The 21,826-nt window shown below is 38.1% G+C and overlaps 1 protein-coding gene across 27 annotated transcripts in view; it reads left to right on the plus strand.

Annotated features, from left to right (window-relative positions):
• The window catches only part of SOX6 (SRY-box transcription factor 6), a 697,806-nt gene that overhangs the window by 612,180 nt on the left and 63,800 nt on the right, over positions 1–21,826 (plus strand). For all 27 annotated transcript variants that reach the window (XM_019456423.2, XM_019456414.2, XM_053899942.1 and 24 more), the window contains 2 exons: positions 847–1,030; positions 4,279–4,466. In XM_019456423.2, the coding sequence (XP_019311968.1) occupies positions 847–1,030; positions 4,279–4,466 (372 nt within the window). The remainder of the gene's footprint in view (positions 1–846; positions 1,031–4,278; positions 4,467–21,826) is intronic.

Raw genomic sequence — 21,826 nt, forward strand, 5'->3', positions numbered from 1 at the left:
TGTGTTTAACGGCAGGATAAATGAGACAAAATAAAGGCAAGGAGCTTAGCTTTCAAGCTCCTGGTTGCACTAGAGTTACAAGCCAGATATGTGAATACTGTGCTTGGTATAGAAGGGCAGGCATCTTAAAATAGACACTCTGTAAATATGTGTAGCAAAGATTATAAAGAAACATCACTTTAGACATGAAAAATAAATTACATATAGCATGGTATGTAAAACATAATTATAATGTGTGCTTGCTCTTTGCAAAAATTAATTTTAAACATGAATAGAGACCAGAATATAGACCATGAGGCGTGTCCACACCCAGAAAGCCACATAGAAGCCATGCTGTGGCATGCGGCTCCCTGGGCAGAGGCCCAGGAGAGCAGAAGAAGCCTGTGTTTCCATTTTTAAAGTACTTGCAATTGTTTGATTTAAAATATATATTAAAAAATTAGCTGCAGAGCCTATTTATAGTTGCAGGAACTTTTCAGAGAGAATAACACAAAAGCACTACAGAGCTGCTGAAATTTTAAATAATTCTTTGTAAATGCCCTAGGTTAATTTAGATCCTTGAAAACACATTAGGAAATTAAGCTGTAATGTGAGCTAATTCAGATTTTAATTTGGCAAAAAGAATGATCCAACTACACAGTTAATGTAAATAGAAGCATAACACAGGGAAATTAATGAGGTTTCCTTCCGATGAATCTTCAAGGAGGTAGATAATTAGCTTCTTTTGTTATTATTGCAGGAGAATGTGGCATTGTCTCTGAGGTGTAAAATAACTGTGGCTTACTAAGTGATAATGTGCTTCATTTGTCTTCTTTTTTAATAATTATTTATGTTAAACTCTTGTAGGACGAAGCAGCAGCACAGCCGCTAAATCTCTCTTCCCGACCCAAGACAGCCGAGCCTGTAAAGTCCCCAACATCTCCCACCCAGAGTCTCTTCCCAGCCAGCAAAACCAGCCCCGTTAATCTGCCTAACAAAAGCAGCATCCCCAGCCCCATTGGAGGAAGTTTGGGAAGAGGATCCTCTTTAGGTAAATGGAAAGGTCAACAACAGGAACAGATGTATGAATTGGGTAAAAATAAAGCAAACCTGTTCAGTGCTGACTGATCCCTGTTTCCAAAGTGTTCCTTAGTCCCGGGGACGGGGGTGGGGAAGTAAAGTCCTTTCTACTAAAGCATAACTAACACCTTTTGGTGTCTTGGGGTGATTAGAACTTTTGGAAAAGTCATAATATAAATCCTGCCGGGATGGGTTATTTAGATGCTGATGAGTTAGATCTAGCAAATCAGAGACTTGGGGATTTCTGTGTTTGGTTAGTGCTTTGCCGCTGAAGCAACTCTAGGCAGACGAGAGTGATCAAGAAAACTCCAAGGGCCTAAAGGGACCTGACCTCCAAGCTGCCTGCTAAAAGTCCCAAGTTTCTTTGAAGCTTTATATTTTCTTTTTTAAATGTATGTGAATTTTACATCTTATTCCTTATTAGTTTTGCTTTAAAACAAATGTGAATGACACGCTTCAATGGCATAATATGAAACAAGATTGGTATCTGATAAGTTATGTCATAATGATCCTCTGGTTTCTTACACTCTCTGATATATTGCCAAGTATCTCTAGGGACATTCATACCCCAGTGAGAAGTATAGAGGAAAAACATGAGTTTTGGCATCAGACAGACTTGGACTCAGAGCCTTCACTTACTCGTTATGTGACCCTGCGAAAGTTATTTAATATTTGTGAACTCAGTTTCCTAATCTCTTAGAGGGGAATATTATTACCTAGCTCATAGGTTGTTGTGAGAATTAAGAGAGAAAAATGCATATAAAATGCCTAACAGTGTCTGACACCTAGAAGTCATGCTATTTAAAAAGACTGGACTGAACCAATACCAACAGATTTACATACACATGTGGAATGAAACAATAAATGTAAAAGCATTTGTCAGTAGCAGAGTGCCAAATAAGTATTAACATGTTGTTACTAAGCCTCTTAGTCTTCTGTAAGATACAGAGATTCCAAGGGATTGGGGATTTAGATTCTTCACATTACCTTCCTTGCCTTATTGAGTCCCAGAGCCTGAAATGCTTATTATAATAAACAAAATAATATGTAAGTGTAGTCATGTGCAGTTTAAAAGTCATTTTTGGGGGCGCCTGGGTGGCGCAGTCGGTTAAGCGTCCGACTTCAGCCAGGTCACGATCTCGCGGTCCGTGAGTTCGAGCCCCGCGTCAGGCTCTGGGCTGATGGCTCGGAGCCTGGAGCCTGTTTCCGATTCTGTGTCTCCCTCTCTCTCTGCCCCTCCCCCGTTCATGCTCTGTCTCTCTCTGTCCCAAAAATAAAATTAAAAAAAAAAAAACAAAAACGTTAAAAGTCATTTTTGCCTACATATCTCATTTGATTTTTCATAATAATCTTATGTGGTAGTGCATTATTACCCTCATTGTATGATAAAGTAAACTGCGATTCTTACAGGTAAAATGGCTTGCTCACAGCCAGGTAGCTATTAATTAGTAAAGCCAAGAAGACTAGAATCTGGGTCCTCTCACCTGAGTTCTATAAACTCAGTGCTGTTTTATGTGAGGTCACAGTTGGAGTGTTTGCTGCACTGTGCTGGGGTTAAGTGAATCTTCTGATGGTGAGACATAATTTTTCCTCATTCAGATTTGGGACATTAGGATTCATACAGCAGCCTATTCTCATTTTGAGTCAGAGTGCCTCCTCGAGGGGCCAGGAGGTTTTCACTCCAAGTCAGTGATACTCGTGTGGGAGAGAGAAGTGAGTCGTTTCCAGCATGTGAATACGGTTGCTGGATTGTTGGAAGCTATGAGATAAGGAAAAAAAAAAAGCCAACTTAAGGATAAATACTAGGCTTGATCTTGAAATAGCCTTTCCATAGTCTAATTCTGAATTTTGTTTGGAAAGTATTTGCTATGTATACTGAGCATCATGAGGGACAAAGGAGACTATGTCACAGGCCCTGCTCTTATGGAGTTTATCCTTCAGCAGAGCATATTTCTTGGATCATGAGCTAGAAATAGGCTGAAGCAATCACAATTTTGTCCAGGCAATATTGGATAGAAATGTTTTGTTTTGTTTTTATCAGAAGAGTTCCAGAGCAAAATATAATGGGTTTTCTAAATCCTAACAAGTGATTGTTTGACTTTTAAATAATTTTCTATAGACAGCCTTTGGAATTTTTTCTAAACGCATTCATATGCACATGTATTGCACACACGTAGAGGCGTGGCATAGGCTTGACTCTAGTCTGGTTCTCTCTGTTCTGTCTGAGGTGTGTGCATGCATATACACATACATGTGCTATGAAATGTTCATACCAGGATACAAACAAGTGGATCGCATTAAACTTTACCATAGCAGCTGCAATCTATCAGTCAGCAAGCAGTTGCCCTCTTTCTGTCTAAAATTGGAAAAGCTTATATAAAGTATTAATTTTTAACCTATAGTAAAATAGAAGCCATGGAGGAGAATTAGTCAGTTTAATTTCATTTTTCCCCCTCCGAGTTGCATGGAATATAATGAAAGTAAATATTTATTCTCACTGTACTTGGAGCTTTGTACTGATGTGAAAACCATTCCCACACATACAGCCTCGCTATCACGAAAACAGGGAGCTGAGAGCAGTGGGTGTTCGGTTGGGGGTAGGGAATGGGTTGTCATTCTCTTGGTAAATAACTGAGGCAGCATGATGAGTAGAATGCTTCATTAACCAGCCAGTGATTGGGGAATGGGGAGTGCAGTGTATTCCTTCCCGCCTCCTCTCTCCTGCAGTGGACATATGAGCACACAGATAAAGATGTCACTAATGTACACATGTAGCCTCACAGAATTTGTTTCTGCTAGGCCAGAGACAGCTCTCTTGCATTAGTGTACCCAGGGTAACAGGCATCCTGCACAGAGATCTCCGTACCTGTCTCTACCCCCTTCTTCCCGACTACTCCCCATCTAATTGGTAGATGTAGCCAGAAGACAGACAGACAGACACACACACACACACACACACACACGCACACACAAAATTGGAATCTAGGAACCCTCATCTGTGAGGAGGTGGGACTGGAGTGCTGGGGTATCCTCCAAGGGCTAAAAACCCAGCACAGCTTGGTTTCCCTGTGCTCTATGTATAGTATTGCAATTTTCTTAATAACAAACATACCCTTTCTTTGTCTGGAGAATGCAGCATTCTACAGGGGATTGGATAGTGGCAGTATTTTGTTAGCATCTAACCTGATAAGCTTCTAATAATGCATCCTGTGTGTGCAGATATCCTGTCCAGTCTCAACTCCCCTGCCCTGTTTGGAGATCAGGACACAGTGATGAAAGCCATTCAGGAGGCTCGGAAGATGCGAGAACAGATCCAGCGGGAGCAACAACAGCAACAGCCACATGGTGTTGATGGGAAACTATCTTCCATGAACAATATGGGGCTGAACAACTGCAGGAATGAAAAGGTAAAACTTGCTTCCCTCCTTCACTGGCTCTGCTGGACCCATTAGCTCATTCTCCTCTGACTCTTTCCAGGCAGCCAGAGATTTGGGCTTCTAGCTTGAAGGCTTCGACGTTACTGCTGATGAACAAATACACCCTTTCCCACTTACTGTGGGGTTGCCTCCCACGCACCCAACCTGGCACCCAACCTACCTGCCTACTGGTATCTTTCTGTCCCATTACAAAAGATTTAAAATATTTTGTAATAAAGGGAATATATGAGGTTATTAGAAGAGGAATAGAATATCTGAATATATAAAAAGAAGGAAGAAGCATATATGCTCAGGATGAAGGCTACTCTTTACTGTGACTCACCATTGAATTTATTGCTAAGTTCCCTATCCGCCAGGGCAAAAAATTAAAGTAAAGCAACTTTCAAAACACATTCATTTATTTTTTGATTCAACAGATTATGTATCAAGTGCTTATTCTGTATTAGACACTGTTCCAGGCACTGGAGATACAACAGTGAACAAATCAGACAAAAATCCCTGCTCTCATTGAGCTTACACTCTAGGAGAGCAAAGGCCATGAGGAAATTAAAAACTACGTAATGTCATGTCAGTAAAGTCAGGAGGTGAAATAGATGCCATGAGAGAAATAGAAGCAAGTTAAGGAAGTAGGGAGTTACAGGGTTATTCTTTTCGATGGGGTGGAATGGACTTTGAGGAAATAGCACTTCATGGAGACCATGGTGTAGGTGATGTGATGAGTCAGAGGAAAAGGATCTAGGCAGCAGGAATGATAAGTACAGAGGACCTTAGAGTATAGACCACCAACAAGGAGATCCATGTAGCAAAACTAGCATATGAGAAGGAAGAGAGGTGGGACACAGAGTAAAGTGATAGCCTGGGGTGGAACTTGCTAGACATTGTAGGCCCTGGAAAGGATTTGCATTTTATTCTGAGGGTGATGGGAATCCCTGGATGGGTTTTGTTCAGGGCACAAACATGATCTGATTTACATATAAAAGGATCATCCTGACCAATATGCAAGAATGGACTGTAGAAGTTAAGAATGTAAACACATTCTGACTCAAGAATCTGACTCTTGATTTTGGCTCAGGTGATGATCTCACAGGTTCCTGAGTTTGAACCCCACACCGGGCTCTGTAGGGATAGCACAGATCCTGCATGGGATGCTCTCTCTTGCACTCTCTCTCTGCCCCTCTCTCATGTGTGCATGCTCTCTCTCTCTCTCTCTCTCTCTCTCTCTGTGTATGTCTGTCAAAAATAAATAAACTTAAAAAGAAAAAAATAAGTATGGAAATAAGGAGACAAGTTGAGAGGCTATTGTAGTACACTGGGTGAAAAATTCTGATTATCTGATGAGTGAATGAAACATGCCATTTTTTTAAAAAAGAGATGACGGTATTTTCCCAGTGCCACATTCTGAAAGTTTTTTTTTTTAAACATGAGAACTATATAGGGACACATGAGTAGCATAGTGGGCAGTGTCTTTAGTAATAGTTTTAGAATAAATTTAAAAAGTTGTTTCCATTCGTATGTTTATTCACTACAGGCTGAGACTGTAACTTATAAGTTAGAACCAAGAACCTCCGCTTTGTTTCTATCCTTGCTAATTCTAGCATGGGTGCTGTGATAGACATTCTACTCTTTTGAATAAGCTTATACTGTCCTATTTCCTAGGAGTTTTAAGGTAGCATGTGGAAAAAGTCATGATACAAGTATAAGGTCATGTGCACTGTTACTTGAGTATTTGAATGTATAGCTATAACCAGAATGTTGTGTGTTTTTCTTTGTTTCCTCTTCAAAAGGTATGGTGATGTAATAGTCTGAGATTTTGGGTATATTCGTTTCCTAAAATTGTAACAATGACTAAACTAGATGGCTTAGAACAACAGAAGTTTCTTTTCTCACTGTTCTGGAGGCCAGTTTAAAATCAAGGTGTTGGCTGGGCCATACTCTTTCTGAAAACCCTAGGGAAGATTTCTTCTTTGCCTCTTCCTAGCCTCTGATGGTTGCTGGCAAGCTTTACCATTCCTTGCCTTTTAGCTGCATCACTCCCAATTTCTGCTTCCCTCCATATGGCTGTCTTGCATGTGTGTGTGTGTGTGTGTGTGTGTGTGTGTGTGTGTGTGTGTGTGTGTTCAAATCTCCCTCTTCTTATAAGGACACAAATCATTCGATTTAGGGTCCACTCTAATCCAGTGTGACCTTGTTTTAACTTGATTACATCTGCAAATACCCCATTTCCAAATAAGGTCACATTCACAGACACCAAGGGTTGGGACTTGAACAAATCTATTTTGGAGACACAATTCAGCCAATTACAGTGCAATACAGAGCCATTACTCTTGTTGAATCAACCTCTCATCCTTGATTGATCCCCTATACTCTTTAGCCACACTAGCAGACTACTGAGATTCAAGGGCTGGGCTGGGGTTTAAGGGGATGGAAGTATGATGGAATTCTCAAAGTATGGACATTATCAAAGTCCTCACATAGATTAGAAGGTTTAGCTCTGGAAGTGTGGACTTTCCAAAGTTTAATAAAAAATTTTATGTCAGTCCTCATTGCACTTACTAATGTTAACATCAAACAATCAATAAAAAATTGATTACTTGGCCTCTTTGCCTTGATTGATCCTCTTGGTGGGAGGTTCAGATCAGGTAGGAGAGAAACTGTTTGGGGAAATGTGTGTCTTTTGGTAACCTGTTAAGCCATAAACTTTTATATACTTGGGACTCGCGGTTCACATGCCAATCACTGGATCCGCTCGGTCAACTAAGTACCTTACCCTCACAAGGCAGAACCCCTTTTTGAGAACTTCCTGGGTAGATGGTTATATATAGAGTGAGGTTTCAGGACCACAAAAGAAGAAAAGTCTTGCCCCCAAACTTCTTCTACTATTCTGATATTAGAGATAAACACAGAATTGATCTTTTGATCTATGATAGTTTTCTCAGTGAGAACACCATGAAATAACATATTTACTTTTAATGTGAATAATATTATAAGATCCTTTTGGGGGAGCTGGGTGAGTGAATAAATAAGTTTTGGTGTAGGGATATTGAGTGGGAAATTGGGTTAACAACAACAGACTGATACATACACTTGGTACCATCTCCTACTTTACTATTTTGTCAAGGGTTAGTCCTAAAATTAATCTGAGAAGCATGGCAATGACTTATTTATAAGAATCTTTTTTTAAATTTATTAGTTTTCAAGTGAAAGTAATACATGTTTACTGAAATTTCTAATACAGAAAAATATATGGTAAAAAGCTAATTATCCTCCTTACCTTATTAACTACTATTAATGATTCAGAAATTTTCTTTGAGTAGTAACAATCATTAGTATTTCAGAATTTTCTTTGCATATATGAGAAATTATTAAAGAGTTTTAAAATACATATTCTCACTTGAAATAGTAGTCACTGAGTTGTCACTTACCAGCTGTGTGATATTTGGCAAGTTGATTACCCTCTCTGAACTTCAGTTGCTTCATCTATAATATGAGGATAGTAACCTGAGTTACAATGAAATAAGATACGTGTGAATATACCTAGTACATTCCTGGTGGAGTAGGCATTTTCTTTTATTTCCTATACCTTTTAAGTAAACCATGGGTGACCTTGAATATATAGAACAAAATATACTATTTTGGCACAGTTAAGAAGTCCTCACACAATAATGAGAGGGGCAGAGGAAGGAAATAGTCAATTTTTCAGATTTTGGCATATTGGCTAACTCACATGGTTAAACTCTTTTCCAGATGAGTTGCTACACAAAGCTATGAAATCTTCAGGTTAATTAGGTTAGGTTAGGATTTCTCAACCTCAACATTATTGCCTTTTTTTTTTTTTTTGGCTTGATAATTCTTTATCATGGCAGAGTGGGGGCAACTATCTGGCCTCTACTCATTAGATGCTAGTAGCAACCCTCCATTTGGTGACAATTGCCAATTGTCTCCTATGGGGGGAGGAAGGAGAAAATTGCCCCTACTTGAAAAATCACTGGGCTAAATAAAATGTATTTAGAATTAATACGTTTCAGAAACTTCATTCTACAAAAAAAAAAAAAAAAAAAAAAAAAAAAAAAAAAAAAAACCCACACAAATTATTTTGTTTAAAAAACCATTCTGTTATTAAATTATGAAAATCATTTGCTTTTGATTAATGTTATGAATGAAATCTTCTTGGAAAAATGCATCTACAAATTTTTGTTTGGAATATTAGCACAGAGAATATTTAAAACATAATGTGTTCTTAAGCCATTCAGTTTGAAGGGGTAATGAGAAATAAATTCAGAATTGTTGAAGCAATTCTGCCAGCCCCTCTGTCATTCCAACCAGGCCTGGAAGAGAGCATCCTAATCCGTGTGCACCATACCTAGTAGTAAATTGGCACTGGGCATACCTTACTTCCAGCAATGATCTTTCTGTCTGACACTGTGACCTTGTATTGTTGAATTTGTATCATCAGTTAGATTTGGAGTTCAAACTAAAGGTTCTACTAACTTCAAATACTACAGGTTAATTTTATGTATTGGTCATTGACTTTTCTTAATTCATTTGGGGGCGAGAAGTCTGAGGTTCTGAAATCTTATTTTGCTTTGGAAGACACAGGAGAGAGATTAGAGATTAGGTTATGATTTAAAAAATACTAATAAATCCAAACTTGACCTAAAATATGTCACAATGAATATAACTGAGCCCCTGAGGGTAAATGGTAAAAGTTGTTTCTGCAGAACCAGAAAACCCTGGTTTCCCAGTTGAAAGTCTTTATGGGGCTGTCTCTGTAGATGACTTTACTGGGGTCTCTGTAGATGACTTTACTAGGGTTAAAATTTGGGTACTGAATAGTCAAACAGTATCATAGTAGCTTTGGCTCTCTTATAATCAAAACATCCATGTTAATTTTGTGATGGTCCATAGGATACTGATTTTTCTTCTGAAGATCAGATTTTCTTCTGAGGTCAAAGAGGGTAAATATATAACAATGCAATAAGATAGGTGGAATGGATTGTGACAAACTCATTTTAAGTGTCTTTGGAGTTGTTCACTTTGGAATTATCTTATTTTTCTTAAATATAAAGATCCATAAATTAGATTTATGAATTTGTTCTTTGTAACCCATAGTACAGTTTTAGAGTTTTTCAAGGTGTTTCTGTCACAAAACCTTATAACTTATTAAGCATACCTTGTCACTCTCTTATTTGGACAGTCTTTACAGAGGAGTGTGTCACAGAGTTGGGTTCCTTGAGAAGTGGGACGTGAGATCGAGGCTAGCGAGAATGTTTATTGGGGTGTGCTCTCTCTCATTGCCACCTATGGGAGGAAAAGGACAAAAGAAGGACTGGTTTATGATGCAGTCTGTCAAGCCCCAGAAAACCCCACAGGAAGCTTCGAGGCTGCCATGGCCATTCAGAATTGTCCCAAATTGGGTGTGTGTGTGTGGGGGGGTGAGCTTTCACACACTTGTGTCAACCAGTCGTTGGATGAGGGCTACCCTGGGCAGGAGACATGACCTTGGGTGAGGTGACTCTCTTTAGCTGAAGCAATGCCAAAGAGGACCGACAGCTGAAGAAGGCTGGCTACCACCAACAGTCCCTGCAGGTTGAGAGAGTAAATCTTTCAGTCCTGAGGTGGGATCTGGGCAAGGCATCACAATGTCCACTGTGGAGTGTTTTTGTGACATTTAGTAGCATTAGATATATACAAAGCATGTTTTATATGTTTGGTAAGTGTGGACAAATATCTATTACACAGGAGTGGGGATGCTTGTGTCTTTATAACATATAGACTCACATATATGTCCATCAGAATGCATGTTTATCCATGGCATATTTCACTTTATTGGGTATATCCCAATTTTAGCACTTCAAAATGAAACATTGTTGACTTGATTGGCCAGAACGGCACCAATGGAGTTGTTCTGGTTGGTTGTGTCACAGGATATTCAGGGTCTGTTAAATATATAGATTGTAGGGACAATAGACTGTAACAGCACCTTAGGAGCTGCTATGCTCCATCATTTCAACATAGCTTCCATGCCTGGATTGTGAGTGTCCTGCCAGCAGAAGTCTAAGTTACTGCCCTCAATTGTAGCTTTCCACGTCAAGAACACCATTCATCTTTATTCCTAAGTACCAGTGCAATTAGATCATATTATAGACTAATTGCTTACCAAATTTTGTTGTTTTGACATCTCTAAGATAGAAAGTATTTCAGTTATGACAATACACAGCAGAATTTTAAATAGGCTGCTTCCAAATGTCCTTAGCGCTCAGCTAAGGGCATCTGGCCAGAGGAGAGGTGAGACAGAGTGCGCTGTTTCAGTGTTAAAGTGTGATCTCTAACTCCTCTGACCTTCCTGAGGTTTGAGTGCTGACTAGGTAATTGGTTAGAACTTTCCTGAATAGCTATTATGTTACTTTGGAATCCGGTTATTTTGCTCATCTTAATAATCCTGATGAGCCAGGAGATTGATTCCCTACTGATCAGAGTTGGTCATAAATAGGTAGATTACACATCTACATGCATGTGGTCTGAATTGCTATTCCCCTCACCTCCTGAGAGTCTTTTAAGAAAAATGCTTGATCTTATCATGTGTCAAAGCAAGCTATCATGGACACTCCTGTCATACTGTCTGTCAAGTACATTGATGGGATTAAAAGCATAGAAAGAACCGGAGGGGACATTACATTTGATCTGGCCCAATCACTTCAGTTCACTGAAGGAAAACCTGAGGCCTAGAGAAAGAAAATCACTTGCCATTGTCACATAGTGGGTTCATGGCAGAACGGAAATTAGATTTCAGCTTTCCTAATTCCCAGACAATGACGTTCTTATGTATAGAACTGTACCAGACTCATTTATTAATTTTCTATGAGATCTTTAAGACTGTTACACATAACAGTACTTTTTACATTGACAATCTCAAAACTTTGATAGAATCAGACAATAAAAATCAACAAGATCTATGAAGCAGAAAAGCATTGAGCCCCCTGCTTCCTATACCTCCTCTCTGGGTAGGTCATTCTTCTCTGCCATGATGTCTATTGGTTCTGCCTCTGGAAAGTATCAGTCAAGAAACTGAAGGTTGAGCGATGTTAATATAGACAAAGAGGCAAAAGTGGAGGCTAAGTGTGGAACAGTAATAGAATTAGAGGCCACATAGTATTTTGTAAAGAGTATGGATAATCCTGGGACTCAGTTTCCAGGATTAATCCTAGAAGTAGCCTGTGCTGTGTTTCTGACGTAAGTTATTTAATGTCTGTGAGTCTCAATAAACATGCTTATAAAATGGAGATAATTACCCTTTCCTTGAAGGATTATTTTGAGGGAAAAAATATGTAGAGCACATATCTGACACAGGGGATGCTCATTTAATATTAGGTGCTTACTTACTTTAAGACCTCAGACAGGTTGGCAAATCATTGTTAATTTTGTTAAATTTTCACCCTTTGGTGCTCTCCAGTGGTGGAGGGGTTAACCTACTGCTCCCCAAATGTCTTAGAATGGAAGGTTACCAAGAAGCTGACAGCACCTTCTTATGAAGTCAAGATACCCACTTTTCTTTTTCATTCTTAGAGTAACCTGGATACACTAGCTACCTGCTAGAATCTGGCCACAACCAACATGATAATGTTTAAATTTGATTATGTTAGAGTTCTAGGAAGATTTTGTCCTTACTAATTTAATATATATTTTCATATATTTCCAAAAACCAAAATTTAAATCTATTATATTTGAAAATATTTAACCTGATTCTTGATACCTATATACATTTCTCATGCCAAATGATATCTTTCTCAATCAAGTTAATGGGAAAATAATCATTCAGTCTCTGAGGCACATTGCAAACTTGTTTCTATTTGTTCAAAAACAGCAGTTGTTCAATTTTTGAAAGTGTAGATTCTTACTCTTCAACCATACTTTGCAAAAATATCAGAACAGTACATCAGTATTACACTGATGTAATACTGCCCCCTTTTATTGGAAATGAAAAACATACTGGATGTCTTCCGCTTTGCATTGTCAATTGCCACAGCTCTTTGTTACTTATATATACAGTTGATTCAGATATTCATTGTTGTATGACAGGATAAGTTCAGACAGAAGATCGATAGAGCCATGCAACAATAAGTGAAAAGGGATTGTGAGCAAATTGTTTAGCAAGGTGTGTTTGGAATGAATGAGCTTCTTATCCAGCACAGAGACTAGTGAGGTTTTGTTGTTTCCAAAGGTGTACAGAGTACTGATGAATCAAAGTGGTTGTCGTTGTAAGCAGTTGACTAGTATGTTTAGTTGCAGTGCTTTTTTCTATGTCAAGCTATTCCCAAGATAACAACTTGTGCCATAAGGGTTTTGGACACATTAGATATTTTATAGTAAGGGAACAAATTCTAATCATAACATCCTCATTTGCAAAGCAGAGCAGTAGTTGGCTTATTTTTTGCTTTTTTGTTTTTTAATATGAAATTTATTGTCAAATTGGTTTCCATACAATGGAAATAGTGCTCATCCCAACAGGTGCCCTCCTCAATGACCATCACCCATCCACCCCGCCCCTCCCTCCCCCCCCCCCCCCCATCAACCCTCAGTTTATTCTCAGTTTTTAAGAGTCTCTTATGGTTTGGCTTCCTCCCTCTCTTTTTTTTTTCCTTCCCCTCCCTCATGGTCTTCTGTTAAGTTTCTCAGCAATAGCACTGCTAGGAATTTACCCAAGGGATACACAAGTGCTGATGCATAGGGGCACTTGTACCTCAGTGTTTATAGCAACACTTTCAACAATAACAAAATTATGGAAAGAGCCTAAATGTCCATCAACTGATGAATGGATAAAGAAATTGTGGTTTATATACACAATGGAATACTACATGGCAATGAGAAAAAATGAAATATGGCCTTTTGTAGCAACATGGATGGAACTGGAGAGTGTGATGCTAAGTGAAATAAGCCATACAGAGAAAGACAGATACCATATGGTTTCACTCTTATGTGGATCCTGAGAAACATAACAGAAACCCATGGGGGAGGGGAAGGAAAAAAAAAAAAAAAAAAAAAAGAGGTTAGAGTGGGAGAGAGCCAAAGCATAAGAGACTCTTAAAAACTGAGAACAAACTGAGGGTTGATGGGGGGTGGGAGGGAGGGCAGGGTGGGAGGGAGGGCAGGGTGGGTGATGGGTATTGAGGAGGGCACCTTTTGGGATGAGCACTGGGTGTTGTATGGAAACCAATTTGACAGTAAATTTCATATATTAAAAAATAAAAAAAAAAAAAAGAAATTGTGGTTTATCTACACAATGGAATACTACTTGGCAATGAGAAAGAATGAAATATGGCCTTTTGTAGCAACATGGATGGAACTGGAGAGTGTTATGCTAAGTAGTTGGCTTTTAAAAAACATTTATGGGGGCACCTGGGTGGCTCGGTCAGTTAAGCGTCTGACTCTTGCTATCAGCTCACGTCATGATCTCATGGTTCGTGAGTTTGAGCCCCACACCAGGCTCCTCACAGTGAGGAAGCTGTTTGGGATTCTCTCTCTCCCTGCCCCTCTGCTCTCTATCATCCCTCCCATGTGTGCTCTCTCTCTCTCAAAATAAATAAACTTAAAAATAGATAAATAGATAAATAAATAAATAAATAAATAAATAAATAAATAAATAAATAAAATTTATGTAGTACTTTTCACATCATAACAACATGTGTGTTTTGTTTTTATAGTGCTTCTGAGCTTAAAAAACACTACTACATGTATTATATCTCTTGAACCTTTCCAAATTCAGAGATACAGGTATTACTATCCTTGTTTTGCAGATCAAGAAACTAAGACCAGCTCTAGATCACTTTGCTCCAACATTCCCTCTGTCCATTGTCTCATTTGTTCCCTACATTTCTGTGAGATTGACAAGGCAACTTCACTTAAAATCTAAAGCAAGACACGCATCTGAGTTTCAAACATCAATTTTAATGAAGTGAGTGCTAAAATCATGAGATAGGTCTACTTAGATATATATGCTTCATGTATATTTCCTTGTAAAGAATCTTTCTGTTTATACTTGCGATAGTGTTTTTCTAAAATAGCTTCTGCAGAACAAAAATGCTAAAATACTAGAAAAAACTTTAAGTTTTATTAATGTTAGATTTTACATTTGAACCAAGAACATTGGGCAACTATGCAGTGTTGTGTATAGGCTCCTGGCTGAATATAATCATTGGGCTCCTTTTATTTTTGTTGTCAGGGCTACTTGATTAGTTGCCTAGCTACTAGTTTAAGACCTAATTCATAAAAAACAACAACAAACTTGCTTGGCTCCATACTTTTCTACACGTTAAATGGAAGAATGGTGAGAATTTATATTTTTTACAAGGTTTGCAAGGTTTAAGATACTTCCTAGGGATAGTGGGGGGGGGGGGGCGCGGGGAGGAGCAAATATAAGACTTTAAGTTTTTGTTTACAGGTGTTTTAAGTCAAAAGCCCATGTTCAGTTAATGGATCTCCCAGTGAAAGGGTTCAAATTCGATGCATCCAAATTAATAATTTCACATAGAGTTGTTGGTTTGGGCATGTATGGAGCAAATTTAGTAGCAATAAGGGTTTTATAGACCTAACCTACCACTATGGCAGGTACTCCTTAACCCTTAATCTTTCTAGATCTAATCTCTTCTAGATCTAAACTCTCAGCCCTTTTAGATTAGCTCTTTTCAACTTATTTTGGTCTCAGGGCCCCTTTACATTCTTAAAATTATTGAAGACCCCAAGGAGTGTCTATTTATATGAGAAATATTTACCAATATTTATCACAAGAGATATTAAAACTGAAAATTAATATGTTTATTTTTAAAATAACAATTATAAACCTATTAGATGTTAATATAAATAACACTTTTTGAGCACTAAGCATATTTTTCAAAATAAAAAATAGTAAGAAGGATAGCTTTATGTTTTTGCAAATCTCTTTAATGTCTGGCTTAGTGGAAGACAGCTCAAATCTCCTTCCTGCTTCTTCATTCAATGTATTGCTGTATCACAATGCCATGTAGCTTCTGGGAAACTCTTTCACACTCGTTGGAAAATAGGCAAATAACGTCTTAGTATTGTTATGAAAACAGTTTTGATCTAGTGACCCTTGTGAAAGGGTTTTTGACATTGCCAGTGGGGATACTTCAGATACATGCTATTCTAGATCATGAAATATATAACATGCAATTTGTGTTTTAATTACATTCACTCTAACTTTAAGAACAGCCTTTACAGATCAGGCATTCTGTACATTTAGAAATGATTATTAGTTTGATTCTATTTGAATTAATGAGCAAAAAGTTAATAAACTTCTATTATATTTGTACCTTACCTTAATGCAAAAACAACTTTGGGTGGTTTGCAGTGATATATACAATGAAACAAGCTAAAAACTAGAGAGGAGATAGTGCATAAAATTCTTGTCTTTATGTAATTGCTGGAGATGGGCCACCGACTTGATTGTGAGCTTCCTGGTAATGAGGCAAAAAGGAGATGTGTTATAAGATCCACTACTACTACGTAAAAAAATTTCTACTATGTACAATTTTCTGCTATATAAATAAAATAGTTTCTCAGGAGAAACATGGGTTTTCTTCTACGGGTCTACATAAAAGCTTGAAACATCCTCAAGAATGTTCCTACAATGTTCGGTTTTAGAACTATAGTAATTTTGCAGAGCTGTTTCTTAACAGACCTTGTCACTTATCTTTAGATCCATCCATTTTTACCTAGCTTTCTTTGCCTTAGTTTGAGTCTTACGACTGACACTGTGTTCTTTATCCCATGAACACACTATTTTTCATTTCCATTCCATTTTAATTAAGTACTTACTATATACAAAGCACAGTATTGGACATGTGTGGTACAAAGATAACCAGTGTTCAACACTGGCTTTATCTTTATTTGGTTAATATCTCAGAGCCTTGGGGCACCTAGGTGGCTCAGTCCATTGAGCACCCTACTCTCTTGATTTTGGCTCAAGTCATGAACCCAAGGTCGTGGGAGTGAGCCTCCACTGGGCTTCTCCCTCTCTCTCTTTCTCTCTCCTTCTTCCCCCTGCTCTCATGCCCAATCTCTCTTAAAAAAACTAAGAATCTCAGAGCTTCAGTTTCCTTATCTAAAACAATGTCAGGATATGAGAATTAAATGATGTAATATTTAACCTCCTAGTAGTATATTGCAAGGAGGTTAAATATTACAACATTTAATAATATATATTTTGTGTGTATATAAATACATATAAATATATTTATATGTAAATAAATACACGTATAAATATATATTTATATATTTAGGCATTTAATAAATGTTTTCTCCCCTCCTCCCTCCTTCACGGTCTCCCTCTTCTCCCCCCCCTCTCTCTTTCTCCTCCCTTTTCTTCTCTCCTATCCCTTCTCTCCTTCCTTTCCAGCTTCATCATCCACTTGAATAAGGTTGTGGATAAGAGCAACACATTTGAAGTTAGACTACCATATTTCTCCATCTGAGAAATGGGAATTTTCATAGTTTCTAAACACAGGGGTTGTTGTGAAGATTCAGTAAATACTCCATGTAGCATTCGTCCAGTGCCTGACATGTAACTGGTAGAAGGGCAGGTGGAAACAGAGCATTGCCATGGCTACTTTAGGTTTATCTTTGTAGATAATTGTGAGCCATCAGAGGTGCTTGTGGATGGGGCACATTTAATCTGAGCTACACTTCAAGAAGAATGTCATAGCAGTTTAAAGAAGGGATGAGAGGGACCTTTAAAGAAATGTGGAAAAGTAGAAAAAAGCTTGTGTTTTTGCATCAGACTTACCCGGACTTCAGATTCTTGTTCTATCACTCACTAATTCTATGACCTCTCTGAGCCTCAACATCCTCATCTGTGATTAATAATAATTAATTCAATTGGTTGTTGGGGATTAATCAAGAAACTATAAGCCAGGTACCTAGGGCCATGGCTTAAAACATACACATATATATTTTATATATTATAGATTTATATATATAATATATATAAATAAGTACATTTATATATAAAAAATATTCCCTTCTCTTTTGTAGGATTTCCCAGAGCATTTCTGTAAGCAGAGCTCCATTCGAAATTTATTTAAATCTTCCTTAGATTCTTTAGAGCCTGTCCTAATGTCATGGAAGTTGAACTTTTCCAGTGGAAAGACAACCAATATGCAAAGAAAGGATGTTACAAATTTAGTGTCAATTTAGTGTCAAGTGACTTAACACTGTTATCACCCCACCTAAGGAAATCCATAAAGTATTTCTTAAGAATTCTCAACCTCCAATTTAGATCAGTTCCACCTAGATGGCCTTTAGAATCGACTCAATCTACTAAACAATTTAAAATATCTGAGTTGCAGAAAATTCAAAACACATGCTGTCAGGAATATTTCAGTTATTTTTTAAAATGCACATTAACATATATATATATATATATATATATATATATATATATATATATAGTTAGGATTCTTAGTTGAAACAAAAAAATACATTTGAAGTCATTTGATTAGAGTGTTTAAAGGTAAGGATTAGACCATTTAAATGACAAAGCATATTTTTTAAGTTTATTTTGAGAGAGAGAGAGAGCAAGTGGGGGAGGAGCAGAGAGAGAGGGAGACAGAAACCTAAGTAGGCTCCATGCTGTCAGCACGGAGCCTGATGTGGGGCTCAAACTCACAAAACATGAGATCATGACCTGAACCAAAATCAAGAGTCAGACGCTTAACCAACTGAGCCACCCAGGTACCCCAGCAAATCACTTTTTTAAAAACCTAGTAAAACTTGAACATTTAAAGATGGGCTCAGTTTAAAACATAACCTTAGCAAGGCTGAACAGATTCTAAACTATTTTCCTAAGTTATCACAAAGCTCCTTGAGCCAATACAATCTACTTCCTAAATCTAAAAAAGAACCTGTCTAGATTCTCATTTTTAGACTTCTCAGAGAAACATAAGCTATCACTTGAAAACACACTGCATTATTTTACTATCTGGATGCCATTGCGAAACTGGACCCAGCTGGATTTCCCTGAACTATGAAGAAGGGTGCTCTGCTTAAGGGCTCTGTGAACTTTCTCCCAGCTTTGGTGTCCCATTTCACAGATGTTGACTTCCTTATGTCCTAAGGATTTTCCTTAAGGACTTCTGCCCCGAGAATGGAGGATTAATGTCTGCTCTGTCCTTGAATTTCTAGGGATCCTACAAAAATCTCTTTATCGATTTCCATTCCTCCAGAATCAGAATAAGTTTACCTCATTTTCTCTAATCCAACCTCTACAATTTGTGTGACTTCACTGCCCTTGAGATAAAATGCTCCTCAAAAATAGTACTTTCACTCTGTCTTTTCCTAAGAGCATGTTTTTGCTGGTTGCAGTTTTAGGAACACGATATAATAATAATAATAATAATAATAATAATAATAATAATCACAGTCTTGAAAATTTCAGTGTTTTTCATTGTTTGAAAAATATTTTTCACAGTTTTTTTTACATTTAACTCCAGCTGGTAAGGATGAGGTTCAAAGAGCTGAAATCATTTGCTTACATTCACACAGGTAGTGTCAAAGTTGAGGCTCTTCAAAATTCCTGTTTTCAAATCTCACGTTCTTTCTGCAATAGCAGACAGACTTCACCTTCCTCCTCAACACCAACCCCTGCCCACATGTCCTGGTGAGCCCTGAATACAAGCTACCAGACCTCCAATTAGCTGTGTCTCTACATGAATGTGTGTGGGTGTGCATGAGTGCAGGATTGTGCTACATGTGTGTGCATCTCTGTGAGCGCTAATATTTGTACCTTTCTCATTGTGGGTATAAATTTGTGTGAGTTTGTCTATCTGTGGAAGTCTGTCTGTGGAAGTCTTATGTTCCCTGTGCATACCTTTCTGAGTGTGACTTCTGTGTGTGTGCCTACAACCTGTGTGCATGCACATGTATGTGTGCATGTCTATATGTGTCTGTCTGTCCTTGAGTCTGTCTACATATGTGGAAGTCAATGTCTGCTATGTGTCCGTCTGACAGTTTGTATCTGTGAGTGTGCCTGTGTATTTGCCAGTATCTTTTTGTGTCTGTGTGTCTATCTGAATGTATGTCTGTCTACCTGGGTTTGTGTGTCTATAAGTATGTTGGTGGGCCACTGTCTGTGTCTTTCTCTGAACCTGAGTGCTAGTCTGTCTATATCTGTTGACCTAAATATGTCTGGGTCTGTATGACTGTGTGTTTATCTGTGTAAGTCTCTGCATATGTGTTCCACCCTCTTTATTTTATGGACTTACATACATCATACATCATACATCAGATGTGTATCTGTGTGTTTATCTGTGTGTGTCTGTGTAAGTCTCTGCATATGTGTTCCACCCTCCTTATTTTATGGACTTAGGTATTGATATGCTTTATTATTTTCATTGTCGGCTTATAGGTGTAGGGCCGGGTATAGAGCATATATAAGAAAATTCTGCACATGGAGGTACTTTATGCACTCTTTCCAACACTGTTTCTCTCTCAGCATTGTCTTAAATCTGGTTGTCAAAAATGTGCCATTGGAAGCACATTGACAGAAGTTCACTTTTAGCTAAGATCCAATTTGCAATCTTTGACATTTGCAACTAAGATTAGAATTTCCCAAAGTGCTGTCTTCCCACTATGGATGGAAATGCTTGCTTTTATTTTTGGTGCAACCCTGATTTGCTCTTTATATCTTTTTATAAATGATGTCAATAGCATTAGTTCTGAAATAACAGAAATTGTGTCTTGTGAAATGCATTGCCCTATAGCATTATAGGAAGTGTAAGGAAAAACCTTACACCTTTTAGTCTATAAGAGTCCCCTGTAGTTTTCAGCAAAGAAGATCACTCTAAAATTGTTTTCTTCCCATATTTAGGATCAATATAAATTTTTGAAAAGAAAAACCATAAGTTTGGTATCCTTTTGCCTATGTTGATACTAAAATATAAATATTAAGATTTTTCTCAATTTTCCCATCTGTAAAATGGGGAAATTAAGGCAAACATCTAGTTTAAAGAAGCATTTTAGTAAACTCATATTAAAAATTACATCAGCTTATGGGGCTTCTGGGTGGCTCAGTTGGTTAAGCATCTGACTTTGGCTCAGGTCATGATCTTGTGGTTCATGGGTTTGAACCCCACATTGGGCTCTGTGCTAACAGCTCAGAGCCTGGAGCCTGCTTCAGATTTTGTGTCTCCCTCTCTCTCTGCCCCCCCCCCCCCCGCAAGCCTAAACATTAAAAAATTACATCAGCTTAACAGGACTTTCTATTCTTTTAAGAAGATGAGTTCTCTACTTTTAATAACACCCTTACAAAGGAGATTGGTAGTAAGTTTCATCTTTCTTATTCTAGATCATTAATGTGATGTTGTAAAATAATTTCCCTGAGTCTACAAAGAATATCAGTAATGGAAGAAAGAATAAGACCCTTGGAAATCAGTCATATCAAGGTCCAGAAGTCAGCTTCACAGACTAATAGCTGATCTTTTCACTTTACCACCACATATATTCTTAGCTGCACCATCTGGGGGCTGTTACTCTTCTGAACCTCTGTTTACTCACTTGGAAGGTGAAAATGATGATTAGATCATATAAGATTGTGGAAAAGGTTAAATAAGATAATGTATATGAAGTAGGGTAGTTGCAAACAAACATTCTTCTGGCTCCCTTATTGTTGTTTGCAACCATATGACATAACAGGATGTTGAGTAGGATGTGCACACCATCTGATGTATGATGTGTGGGTCTTGTGGTACTTGGGATTCAGAGAAAATTGACTAGTCCCTTCCTGCCCTAAGGGAAGATACATAATGATTTGGGAGATAGGAAAGATATATAAAAGAGAACCTGGCAATGAGGGGTCCAAGGGCCAAATCAGTGAAAGGAGCTGCAAGGTAAATTAATCTCACGAAGATCAAAGGATATACCCTTCAATCAGTGAGGTAGAAAGAGAAGTTCTTTAGAGTGTGAAAGACTTGAAATGCCCCCAAAGACAGGCAGGATGGAGTATGGAGAGAGGAGCAAGCAGGTGGAGTGCAAGCATGAGCCTGCTGAGGCATGGGTCTCATCTGGGGAATAACAGCTAAAAGATAGTTCATTCAGGAAAGAAGTGGGCTCTGGGTCAGAGAGGGGGCAGGGTTCAGATGATGGAAGCCTGGAATGCCTGGTTAAGAAATTTAGCCTAGAGTTTGTGTGCACGAGTGTGTGTGTGTGTGTGTGTGTGTGTGTGTGTGTGTGTGAGGCGGGGGGAGGGTGGGGGCAGAGAGAGAGAGAGAGAGAGAGAGAGAGAGAATGAGTAATAATGATGGTAGGGGTAGCTGAGGTAAATT

The sequence above is a fragment of the Panthera pardus genome, unplaced genomic scaffold (assembly GCF_024362965.1).
Source record: "Panthera pardus isolate Hobbes unplaced genomic scaffold, ASM2436296v1 HiC_scaffold_12, whole genome shotgun sequence".
Taxonomy (NCBI): domain Eukaryota; kingdom Metazoa; phylum Chordata; class Mammalia; order Carnivora; family Felidae; genus Panthera; species Panthera pardus.